Source organism: Rutidosis leptorrhynchoides, chromosome 2 (genome assembly GCF_046630445.1).
Source record: "Rutidosis leptorrhynchoides isolate AG116_Rl617_1_P2 chromosome 2, CSIRO_AGI_Rlap_v1, whole genome shotgun sequence".
Lineage (NCBI taxonomy): Eukaryota > Viridiplantae > Streptophyta > Magnoliopsida > Asterales > Asteraceae > Rutidosis > Rutidosis leptorrhynchoides.
The window spans coordinates 267394469-267406645 of record NC_092334.1 but is presented as its reverse complement, the minus strand read 5'-3'; the positions used below and the strand labels follow the sequence as shown (position 1 = coordinate 267406645).

The following is a 12177-nucleotide window of genomic DNA, read 5'->3' as shown; positions in this document are numbered from 1 at the left end:
GTGTGGTAGTGGTTTTACGGTGGTGGTGAGGTGATGGTTTAGTGGTGGTTGTAGGTGATTCTCGGGGGTGATACGGCGGTAGTTATGGGACGGGTGTGGTGGTGATGTAAGTGGTGTTTGATTACGGCTGCAACCAGTAGTCGTTTAAAGTGAGGATTAAAACAAAACAACTAGTGATGGTATGCGAAGGTGTTTGGTGTTTACTAAACAAAATTGAGCAGTAGCTAGTGGTTTGTGTAGCTCGTATAATATGGTGATGATGATTGGTGGTGTTTGCAAATCGAACCGGGGTCGGGAACAACAAGAATGGTTGAAAGGGTTTGATGGTTCCTCGATGGTGATTCTTGGATAGAAACAGAAACGAAACGGTAGCTTGATGGAGGTGTTGATCGAATAGGGTGGTTATCTAATTATGGTGTTGGTAGTGTATTGTGATGGAATGAAAGTGGTTTGTTCTTGAACCAAAACGGATACAAAAATGATGATGGTGATCAGTTGTTATGTAGAAGAAAAGAAGAATGTATGAAAGATGTTGATTTATAACATTCAGTGCATTTCTATATGTATGTGTTAACTCTACATATATATAATATATATGTATCACTTAGTGGGGTGATGTAAGAAAGAAGACAAGCACAGTGATTTTCATGATTTCCAAAATTAAACAGTTAGCAGCCAGGTGATTTGGAATCACTCTACCGACAGTTTTCACGGACTGTGTATCGTGCAAAATCAGTGGCGGATAAAAGTGTTCAGAAAAATCTCATATTTTTAAATTAACTATATTTATTTATTTTGGTCATTATGGTATAAAATTCAGTCATTAATTTAATAAATAAAAATTACATCAACTGTCCCTCTCATTTATGGGTAAAATATAAAAAGTGTTAAAATTAAATAATTAGATCCTAAATATACTTTTAATAAGCCTATAACTTATATAACTCATTTTCGGATCACCTTTTATTTTAAAAATCATATAAGTTCGTTTTTAACTTGATTAATAACCATCAAGATGGTAAACGAGTCCTACGAGCGTTTATTTAATAAATTCTAAATTATATATATTCAATGTACTTTTCATATATAGATAGATTTATAGTAATGTCATCTATTATTTTATTTACACAAATAAACTAACTCATATAAGTTTCTACTTCAAATTAATATATATATATATATATATATATATATATATATATATATATATATATATATATATATATATATATATATATATATATATATATATATATATATATACAGATAGTGGTTTGTGAATCGTCGAAAATAGTCAAAGGTCAAATAGATATCTGAAACAGTTCAAAATTTTTGAGATTTAGTTTAATAGACTTTGCTTATCGTGTCAAAACCATATAAAGATTAAGTTTAAATTTAGTCGGAATTTCCCGGTTCATCACACTCTCTACGCAAAATAACATGAAACTTAACCCCACAAAGTGCAGCTTTGGGGAAGAAGAGGGAAAATTTTTGGGGCACATAGTAACCCCAAGAGGAATCTGTGCGAATCCCAAGAAAATTGAAGCAGTGGAACAGATGCAGTCACCAAAAGCCAGTAAAGAAGTTCAAAGTCTGACAGGAAAACTAGCGGCGCTAACACGCTTCCTGTCAAAAGCAGCAGAGAGGTCTTTGCCATTCTTCCAGACTTTAAAGAACTCATTGAAAAAGTCAGACTTCAAATGGACAGAGGAGGCCGAGAAAGCTATTCTAGAGATGAAGGCACTTTTGAAAGAACTGCCTACTTTAACCGCCCCTGTGGCAGGAGAGACATTGATGTTGTATCTTGCGACTTCGTAGGAAGCCATAAGCTCTGTTCTTGTAGCAGATAGGGGCAGGTATGTATCATGCTTTGTTTATTTTCTATATATATGCATAGAAAGTTATATGTTTATGTGTATGTGCAACCCATTCTTTAAATCGCAGGTACAGATGCATGTATACTTTGTCAGTAAGGCGCTTAGTGGTAGTGAGGTCAATTACACTCCAATAGAAAAGCTGGCATACGCGCTTGTGCATACAGCTCGTAGGTTACGTCAATATTTCTAAGCGCTTCCTATAGTGGTATTGACTGATCAACCAATAAGACAGGTGCAAGTCGCGGGACGCGCTACCTATGTATAACGTAATCTTATAAGTCACTTTTAGCGTGCATAGATTAAATGCAGCATACTGACAATGATTGTATTATCACAGGTGCTGTACAAACCTGAGGTTTCGGGGCAATTGGCTAAATGACCATAGAATTGGGGGAGCACGAAATAAACTTCTCTCCGCGAACAGCGGTCAAAGGACATATATTGGCAGATTACTTGGCTGAAACTACGGTTGTGATAGAAGCATCAAAGGAAAGTATCGCAACTGAACCCCTAGATAGTCAACCTTGGGAGTTGTATACTGATGGAGCTTGTGGCCTAGAGGGTTCAGGCGCAGGGTTAGTTTTGACAAGTCCGGAGGGGGAAGAGCACACCTATGCGCTTCGATTCACATTCACAGCCACGAACAATGAATCAGAGCATGAGGCACTGCTGTCAAGAATGCGTATAGCGCAGCAGTTGGGTATTAAGTGTTTGGATGCATACGTTGACTCGCAACTCGTGGCAAATCAAGTTAATGGGTTATTTGAGGCGCATGATGCCTCTATGCAATGCTACCTAGAACTTGTACAAAAGATGATAGAAGAGTTCGACGTGTTCAGACTAACGCAGGTACCTAGGGGTCAGAATAAGAAAGCAGATGCACTTAGCAATTTGGCTGTCTAGCCTTTGATCACTTGCACAAAAACGTATGGGTGGAAGAGCTAATGCAGAAATCTATTGATGAGAAGTCTACTGTTGCACCCATCGACGAGGAAAGCCCAAACTGGATGACACCTATACTTAAATTTTTAGTAGAGGGAATGCTCCCTACAGACTAAAAGGAAGCAAGAAAGGTACGTATGAAAGCACCCATATACACTTTGGTGGATGGAACTCTTTACAGGAAGTCGTTTCTTGGACCGAGCCTGCTATGTATTGGTCCAAATCAAGCAAAAGAAGTGCTCAGAGAAGTTCATGAAGGGTATTGCGCTTTTACATTCTGGCTATTGGACTATAGCCGCAAAGGTTATGCGTATTGGGTATTACTGGCCCACCATTCACAAAGATGCAGCTGAGGTTGTGAGAACATGTCAACAACACACACCCATCAGTAGAGCACCGTGACATCCTATGATACCAATAACCATAACTTGGCCATTCTGCAAGTGGGCCATCAACATTGTCGGCCCAATTACCGCGTGCTCAGGTACGCGTGGAATAATGTATCTGAATAATATTTTGCTAATTATACACTTTCATAGTATTAATGCAATCATTGTTTACTCAGGGGGAATCAAATTCTTGGTGGTAGCAATTGATTACTTCACTAAATGGGTGGAGGCGAAGGCATTGGTAACAATTACTAGCAGGCGCATTGCAACTTCTTTTGGGAAGATATTGTGTGCAGGTTTGGTATTTCCAATGAAATCGTCAGCAATAATGTAACCCAATTCGAAGAAGAACCATTATGGTCCTGGTGTCAAGACCTGAACATTAAGCAATCTTTCACTTCAGTCGCACACCCTCAGGCGACTGGGAAATGTGAAGTAACCAATCGGGATATTGTAAAGGGGATAAATGCACGCTTGGTCTTGTATGGAAACGAATGGTTCGATGAGATCCCAAGTGTATTGTGGGCACATCAAACTACTCATAAGAACAGCACAGGTGAGACTCCTTTTAGCTTAGTTTATGGACTGAAGCTATTATCCCTACAGAAATATTGGTGCCCACAAAGAGAGTTCAAAGCTTTGATGAATCAAGCAATGGTGAAGGCTTGCGCGCTAACCTAGATATGCTAGAGGAGTGCAGAGAAATTGCATCCACAAGAGAATCCATGAATAAGCACAAAATCTCTAAGTATTATGATAAGCGCGTCAAGCCATTGTCATTCAAAGTAGGAGAGTATGTATGGCGCAATAATGAGGCAAGACGAGCATAGAATACTGGAAAGCTTTGGCCCAATTGGGAGGATCCCTATGAAATAATTGGTACAAGTGCTATAGGATCTTATATCCTGGCTGGAATTACTGGAGAACGAGTACCTCATACTTGGCATGCAACCAATTTGAAAAAATGCTATATATAATTATCAGGCTACAACACATGGGATTGACTACCCCGCACTATGAGCACTTACATTTTTTAGTTTACTTAAAATGTTGTTTTATTTCTAAAGACAATTAGTATTTCTTTTTGGTTGTAATGGTTTGTCATTTGATTATGACTTTTGGATTTTATTTATTTTGTCAATAAATTTAATTTCTATATGGAAACATTTAGTTATGTTTCAACGCACATTTTGATAGCAGTTACGTGCATCCTGCCTTTTAAGGGATGATCTCTAGATCCCGCGTAGCAGAAGCCTGTTTGGTTACAAGGCTAGATTTTAGGGTGGGCAACAGACATTGGTTTGTCTAGACCAACACACTCTCGCAGACTAGAAGACTGCACGTCATGACTATAAACAACAAGCATTGGGGTTGCTTGCCCACTAACCTAAGTGTTGGTTCACTTGGAAGACTCTAAGTACTTTACTTAGTAATGCAATGAAAATTGCTGGCTATGCGCACAATAGTTTGATGTCGGTTAGCATTATTAAACTTTGAGTATAAACAAAGTATACATTGGTTTGTATGCATCACAATTATGATATTAGTTAAGAGTAATAAAGACTTGAAACAATAAAGTTAGTAAAAGAAATTTCATTAATGTTGCACTAAGTTACAATAGTGCCAAAAGAAAACATTAAACGTAAGAGTACTGGGGGCACGCAGGCGCAATACACAAAATATGGCACACAGGCCTAGTAATAAAAAAAGAAAGAAAGGAAATCTAAACTATGTGGCGTAATTTGGAACGCTGCCCTACACTAATGGAAATGATCCTTCGAACCCTCGCCCGCAGCGATCAGGCGGATCACCCCATGTGAAAAGAAAAATAAAGGTTGACCTATATGCGGTCCTGTATAGTGGGGTGGTGTCACACCCCCAAATAGGGCCTGGGGTATTTGTGATTAATTATATCAAATCACTGTTGTAAAAATGAGAACGACTCTATATGAGACGTTTTATTGAGTTTTACAGCTAAATAGATTACATTGTATTTAGAGCATTAAATATTTTTAAATGAATTGGTAAGTAATGCATGAAGACTCCAAGCATGGCAAGAAATCATCATCAAAGCAGCAGATATATAGCGGAAGCAATATTTAAGTACCTGAGAATAAACATGCTTTAAAAAGTCAACATGAGGTTGAGTGAGTTCATAGGTTTGTCATAAATAATAATTTCAGTAATAGATCACAAGATTTAATAAAAGACGATATATCATGTATATCAAAAGTATGCATGAGCGTATAATATCAAAACTAAATGATTTTACCAAGTAACAATACATATGTAATTGTCGAGATCATTATTATACCGTCAATTGACCTGAGGTCAACAGTGCGGGACGTTACTCCCAATAGCGCTATTTATAATAATTCCGTTTGCCTCTTCATTATCTAGCAATTAATGATATTACAAAGCAGGGTTTTGTATGTTTCAAATGAACACAATAAAAGTACTCATGTTGGTCGCATAATAGTTTGTACTTGTGTCTATCAGTTATAAAAATAGTACATGTATTCTCAGCCCAAAAATTTAGATAAAAAGGGAGCAAATGAAACTCACGATATGATACGATAGTTTGTAGTAAATATGCATAGGATGGCACTGAACAAGTACTAGGTTGACCACGAATTCACGAACCTATATCAAGTATATATATTAACACATATACTCGTAATCAAATAAGTTTATATATGTAATTTCAATTGTTATATATTTCTGTATATATACTTTTATATATATTCTATATATAAGTATTTATTTGATAAAATAATATTAATAATGTTAATGAATAAAGACTTGTATTATTTTGTAATAACAATAATACTAGTAGTAAAAATGATAATAATCATAATAAGGTTTTAAAAAAAAATTAATAATAATAATAACAATAATAATAATAATAATAATAATAATAATAATAATAATAATAATAATAATAATAATAATAATAATAATAATAATAATAATAATAATAATAATAATAATAATAATAATAATAATAATATAGTTTTGATGATAGCAAAAATAGTAATTTTTGTAAAAATGATAATAATGATAATACTTTTTAATATTAATAATAATACTAATAAAAATAATCATATTAGTAATAATAATAATGATAACGTTAATAATAATACTTTAAAATGATACTAGTACTAGTAACAATGATAATAATAATAATTTGTATTTGTTAGTACGATTTTCCGTATAGCGGCTGTAAGGTACTAGTACAGAAGATTAGCTACTCAGTGCATGACGTATACTGTTGATTGTTGTTTGTCCTCAAGAAATAATCTCTGCAGACCCGGAACACATATATAAGATCTGTGGGGTGGCCTCAATCAATCTGTGGATCAGTCTGTAAGGATCCGTCTAGCGCACTGCTGCTAAGCGGCCAATGTTGTTTTAGACTGAGAAAGAACTGTGTGAGAGAGAAGTGTACTTCTCTCTGACTGAAGTTCAGATCAGAATCCTCTGAAATGTGGTGACCCAGGGGGTCTATTTATAGGCGTAGAATGTCCGAAATTCATGGGATACACGTGTCAATCACTGAATGGTTCTGTTATGTGAAGTATCTAGAATGTCGGTGGCGTGTGCTGACGTGTCTGCGTGCCGTTCACGCGCTAAGTTAAAGGGCTTATGCATAGAAGCTGCCTGCAGGGCTTACGCTTGACGCTGGACGGCCTGTTGGATGCTGGGCGGCAAACTCTGAAAACTGCCAAATTTCATTATGTCTTGTGCTCTTTGATCGAGTTTTCTGTATAAAAATGATGTTTTTATGCGTGTATCTCCTAGGATACACCATTAAGTCCCCCCCAGTTTAATGTCTTTATGTTTGTAAAAAATAAAGTCATTAAACTAAAAATAAAAGATGCCTTTTTCCTCGAAGACACAAAACTGCTGTAGCCGTCTGATTTTCTGCTGTGACGTCATTTTATCAATCATGAATTTGCCCCCAAAATCCTTTTAATTTATTTTCAAAGTTTAAATTGTTTGTTCTATTGATCTGTCCTATACACGTGTCTCAATCTCATCCTTTTATTATTCATTTGCTTGACTATAAATAGTCCGACCCTTTACCTTTTTCCTTTTCCGAAAACTGTTTATTTGTTATGAAGATATCTTGCAATTTATTCAATTTAGCAATCCATCAAGTATAAGGTCAGTGATTGTTCATCTTTTCTTCTGTTTGAATTTTCATTTTTCGTACTACCATGGCCGAATCCAGCAGCACATCTTCTCAAAGAGACAATCGTGATGTTAGCACCATCCCTTCTAGTATCACGGAAGCGGATATTGAGAAATTATGTAAGAAACACAGATATCTTGGATTGTTGAATCCTATTGTTCCTTCACCTAACGATAGAGCCAATAAACCGCCAAAAAAGATGATTACCCTCTATAAATTGCAATTAACTGTAGAAAATCTCCGTATTCCTCTTTCTTCCTTTCTTCAACAAATTCTTGCCCACTATGGGATAGGTATCAGTCAAGTTCATCCATTAGGTTTACAGAAAAATATTCTTTTTGAAATGTACTGTAATTCTGTAGGAGAAGCTCCCAATGTGAATATTTTCCATGTATTATTTAGAACTATATTAGTTAGCAAATGCTGGTATACATTTGATTGTAAGCCGAACAAGGCGTTTACTGGGGTGAAAGAAAGTTCTTTAAAGAACTAGAAAGATCCCTATTTCTTTGTTAATGACAGGGTTGTTCAAAATGCCTGGGCATGTGTTCGTGGTTGGAGAAAAATTACCATCGGAGTTAGCAAATCCACCACATTATCTGAGGATGAAAGGTTTATTCTTAGTACTTTGAAGACTTTCAAATTTCCACAAAGGTCATATGATGATTATGAAGCCATATTGGTTCTCTGTAAAATGAGTAACAACTGGCGTTCTGAATATACACCGGTGCTGCACTGGGAAGGCCGTGGTAGGCACCTTTATTGATATATTCTGTTATTTGTTATGCTGTTCTGAGTTGTGTATGTTCTTATATCTGTTTCTGTTTGTTTGTATATTATCTGATTGCAGAAGAGGTAATGCAGGTTTATAGAACCTTCAAGAAGACCAATCTTGATCCTTTGATTGTGTCTGAACGACCCAAAACCCCTACTGAAATTGAGGCGGAGAAAGCCCAAGATGCTGCTTTTGAATAGCAACTAAAAAGCCCAGAGCGATCTGCTGAGGGTGGAGATGGTGGTACTGTTCAACCATCTCGTGATGTTGAAATTGTTGAAGTCACCCCTGATCCGTCCAGCGCCAAGAAGGCTGGTAAAAGTTCAAAGCGTGAGGGAAAACGTCCAATAGGTGAAGCCGCTGACAAACCAAAAAAGAGAAGTATATATCTTCACTGTGTCTGCATAAATAGATTAATAATTTGATGTTGAAGCTTCTATTGTATATTTATCTGCTTTTTCATTTTATAGGATTGGTTCTTCAAGATGATGTGGTTGATGCTTCTGTTTGGAAGGATCCTAAGAGTAATAAAACTGTTGAAGAAACCGACGATGTTGATTCTTTTGAGACTCCTCCATTCAGAACTCTGCATACGTCAAAAGGGGCTGATACCACACAATCCTCTGCTTCCACTCAACCACCATCCATACCATTAAATGGACTACAAGCCTTTCTTGATGGTCCTAGTAATAAATCTGATGATTTTGCTGATTTTTTGAAGGTAGTTTTTATAATCTAAAAACACTTTTTCACTAATAATTGTTTTCTCATCAGCATTACTGAATTCATTGTAGGCAAGTACCATTACTGATTTGTCTTCCTCTCTGTCTACCATGACGCATAAACAAAGCTATCAATCCACTGCTGCAGCATTAGTAGTTCTGAATCAACATGTGATTCATGGGCTTAAAATGCAAAAAGCCCAAGATACTATTGTTACCAATGCTATGCATAATGCTAACAAGGTAAAGGGGCTTGAAATTGACTTGAAAGATGCCATTTCAAAGCTGAAGACTGTAGAGGATGCTGTTAAGAAGAAGGAGGAGTTATTGCAGGTGGTGAAAACAAAATGTGTTGCAGAGAGAGTAGAAAAAGAAAATTGCATGGAGGAGAAGGATATACTGGTGAAGGAAAATGAAGAGTTGAAGAAGTTGCTCGATGAGAAAAATCAATTGTTGGAGGAGAAGATTGCTGCTGCTGCTGATGTTAAGAAAGACTTTATTGATTTAAAAGCTGGTATCCCTGATCTTGTGCATAGGGTGTTGGGTTCTAAACTTGTGGGTGAAACTTTCAACAGGTATTTAGTGGCATCTACAGAATGTGATCTTGCAGATGCAATGGAAGAAATTTTGAATGCCCTGCCTGAGAAACCTGACCCTTTACCAGATGCTATTTCAAAACACATGAAACCAGATACTGATGCCAAGCTGCAGTTGGCCATTACTGAAGTAACATCCTTGAAAATTGATTCTGTAAGTGAGGTTTGCGCTAGGGAGGAGGTGTCAGTGAAGGATATTTTGGATGTGCCCATTTAAGAACATATTTTCTCTGTAATAACAATGTGTAATAACTTGATACTGATAATTTGTGTATATTGCCATTATGCTTAATGTTAGCATATTTTGCTATTCTGATTATTATGTTGCCGCTATGTGCATTTAAATTCATATAGCATGTCATATAAAATGATGTTTGTCTTAAACTGATTTTTGATTATGCATTGAACTGCAATCCGTCATCCGTTGTTCATGATACCCATCACAGCATTCGCCTTTATGAGTCTAAAGTATACTCCTACTTAAATGTTATTGTGTTTTTAGTTTAAAATTTGTATATCTGATTTGTTTTGACTAAAACAAATATAATTCTATGATTGCTGCATAAACAATTTATTCATTCTCTATTCTGCATTAGCTGAATTATGTTATGAAGAAATATCGAGAAGTCTTTTGATAACTTCTAAAATAGGATGTGAATGAATCATAATGATAGTGCTCTGTCTGTATGTTATAAAAATTGATAAATGTGTTTGAGAAAATTCTGTTTATGGAACTAGCAATGTTCCGTCCAGCGTGTTGCGCTTAGGTTTTGTGCGGCTTTAAAAATACACTTGTATTTAATGTATTCTGGTTACAAGTTATAAATGGATTTATGCCGTTGTGATAAACCATTCTGTATGTCATGACATTATGAGATCTTTAGTTTTGCCTCGGTGCCCTCTAGCGAAGTAAATACTTTACGCTAGCCGATCCCTTGTGTCTATAATGTTGACACAAGAGCTTCTACCATCGGGGACATAAAAATGCCTTGCCTTATGTGGGTAGGAATGAATGTCATGCTTTACATTCGTAACGCGTAATGCTGTGCGTAAGAAAAATTTAAAATTTTGTTGATAATACTGTCACACATACAACATTTTTGTGTAATATCTTCGCATGGGGTGATCAAGTCCCAATTAGAAAATTACAAAAAGTGTATTGTGTTGTTGCCTGAACTGATGAAAATTAAAAATGTGATAAAAATTATTCTACGAGATTCAGGCTGTTATACGGTCTTTCGTGTACCGTGTTGCGTCCTGTTTTCAATGTTGCCACAATTTAGGTGGTTTGAAGTACCCGTTCACATCATCTCTACTGAACAACTGCCTTGATGATTCCCCCTGACAAAATTTCCTGGAGCCTCATGAACAACTGATCTCTCCTTTGGTGGTTCAACATATTTAGAGTGTATCACTGTTACACCGTTTGGTGTTGGGAACCGCAATTCTGCATGCGGTGTAGAAGTAATTGCTTCGAATTTGCAAAGGGTCCGCCTACCGAACAACTCACTGAGCCGTGATCTGCCATCAATAACTGTAAAGTCCACAATTTCTGTACGGACCAAAGGGTGTGTTCCCAGTGTGATATCCAGTTTTACTTTACCAACTGCTCTTATTGATTCACCCGTAATACCAGCAATCTTTAAGTTCATGTAGCGTAGTCGATCCTTCACGCTGAATGAATACTCCTTAAAACAATGCAAATACAAAATATCTGCTTCACTACCTGTGTCAGTATAAATGCGAGTAATGTTTCTGTTTGCTATGACAGCTGAAATGACCACAGGCTCTTCTGACAGGCGCCAATTTGGAATGGTATGAAATATGATTGGAGCATACATCCAGCTCTCCGTTCTGCGTTCTCCGTCTGCTTCATTTTCCTGCTCTTCATTCCATATGACCTTGATGTGCATTTCTGGAGTTGGATCCCTTTCATCATTTCGTTCTTCCCTTCTGTTCCAATCACGTCATCCACCGTGATGCATTTTTCCCTGCCAAGCAAAACATTTGTTTGGATCATTTCACCGATACTTTTTTCCTGACAACAGATGATTCAGCTCGCCAGCCTTGATCTTTGCAATGATCTCTCTCATTAATGACTTGCAATTATCTATTTCATGTCCATATGCCTCATGAAAGTCGCACCACTTGTCACTCTGTGGTCCCTGACGCTCTTCCATCGGTGGTGGAGGGTGAAATGATTCCTTAATTGGCTCTGTGAACAAGATTTCCTTTGGAGGTTTTGTTAATGCCATAATAAGTGGATGCCTGTCTAATGGCTTTCGATGGTGATAATTGTCATTTGGATGATTATTTGCTCTCCAACCGCTCTGTTGTTACTGGTAATTACTGTCATAACCCCGTTGTCTCTGATAATTATCATTCCTGATCCGCTCTCCGCCTTGCTGCCTGAAATTTCTTTGGTAATTATCCAATCTTGGATATCCCATTTCACCTGATCGTAAATGCTTCTGAGCAATACCCAACGCTTGATGCAATGTCTTTGGAATATCATAACGCAAAGCATGAATTAGTCATCCAAAACGTCACTGATCGAGACAAAATATAAATCCTGAAACAAGCTGAGACTCTGGTATATCTGGTATTTTCTGACATTCAATGGTATAAAGCTTCATGAAATCACTCAATGATTCATTTTGACGCATTGTTATCTCATGTGC

General features: G+C 36.7%; 3 protein-coding genes across 3 annotated transcripts; 2 read left to right on the top strand and 1 right to left on the bottom strand.

Annotated features, from left to right (window-relative positions):
- Positions 1–2252: 2252 nt before the first annotated feature.
- Positions 2253–2780, top strand: LOC139888669 (uncharacterized). The gene has a single exon (XM_071871664.1). It carries the CDS (start codon positions 2253–2255, stop codon positions 2778–2780), a length of 528 nt encoding a protein of 175 aa, XP_071727765.1.
- A 204-nt stretch (positions 2781–2984) lies between these two features.
- On the top strand, positions 2985–4038 carry LOC139888668 (uncharacterized). The gene is made up of 5 exons (XM_071871663.1): positions 2985–3173; positions 3264–3303; positions 3385–3504; positions 3612–3764; positions 3815–4038. Exons 1-5 carry the CDS (start codon positions 2985–2987, stop codon positions 4036–4038), a joined length of 726 nt encoding a protein of 241 aa, XP_071727764.1.
- Positions 4039–10797: 6759 nt separating this feature from the next.
- LOC139888667 (uncharacterized) lies at positions 10798–11751 on the bottom strand. The gene is made up of 2 exons (XM_071871662.1): positions 11522–11751; positions 10798–11449 (listed from the first exon to the last, which is right to left on the bottom strand). The coding sequence occupies exons 1-2, from the start codon at positions 11749–11751 to the stop codon at positions 10798–10800; spliced, it is 882 nt and encodes a 293-aa protein (XP_071727763.1).
- Positions 11752–12177: the final 426 nt, after the last annotated feature.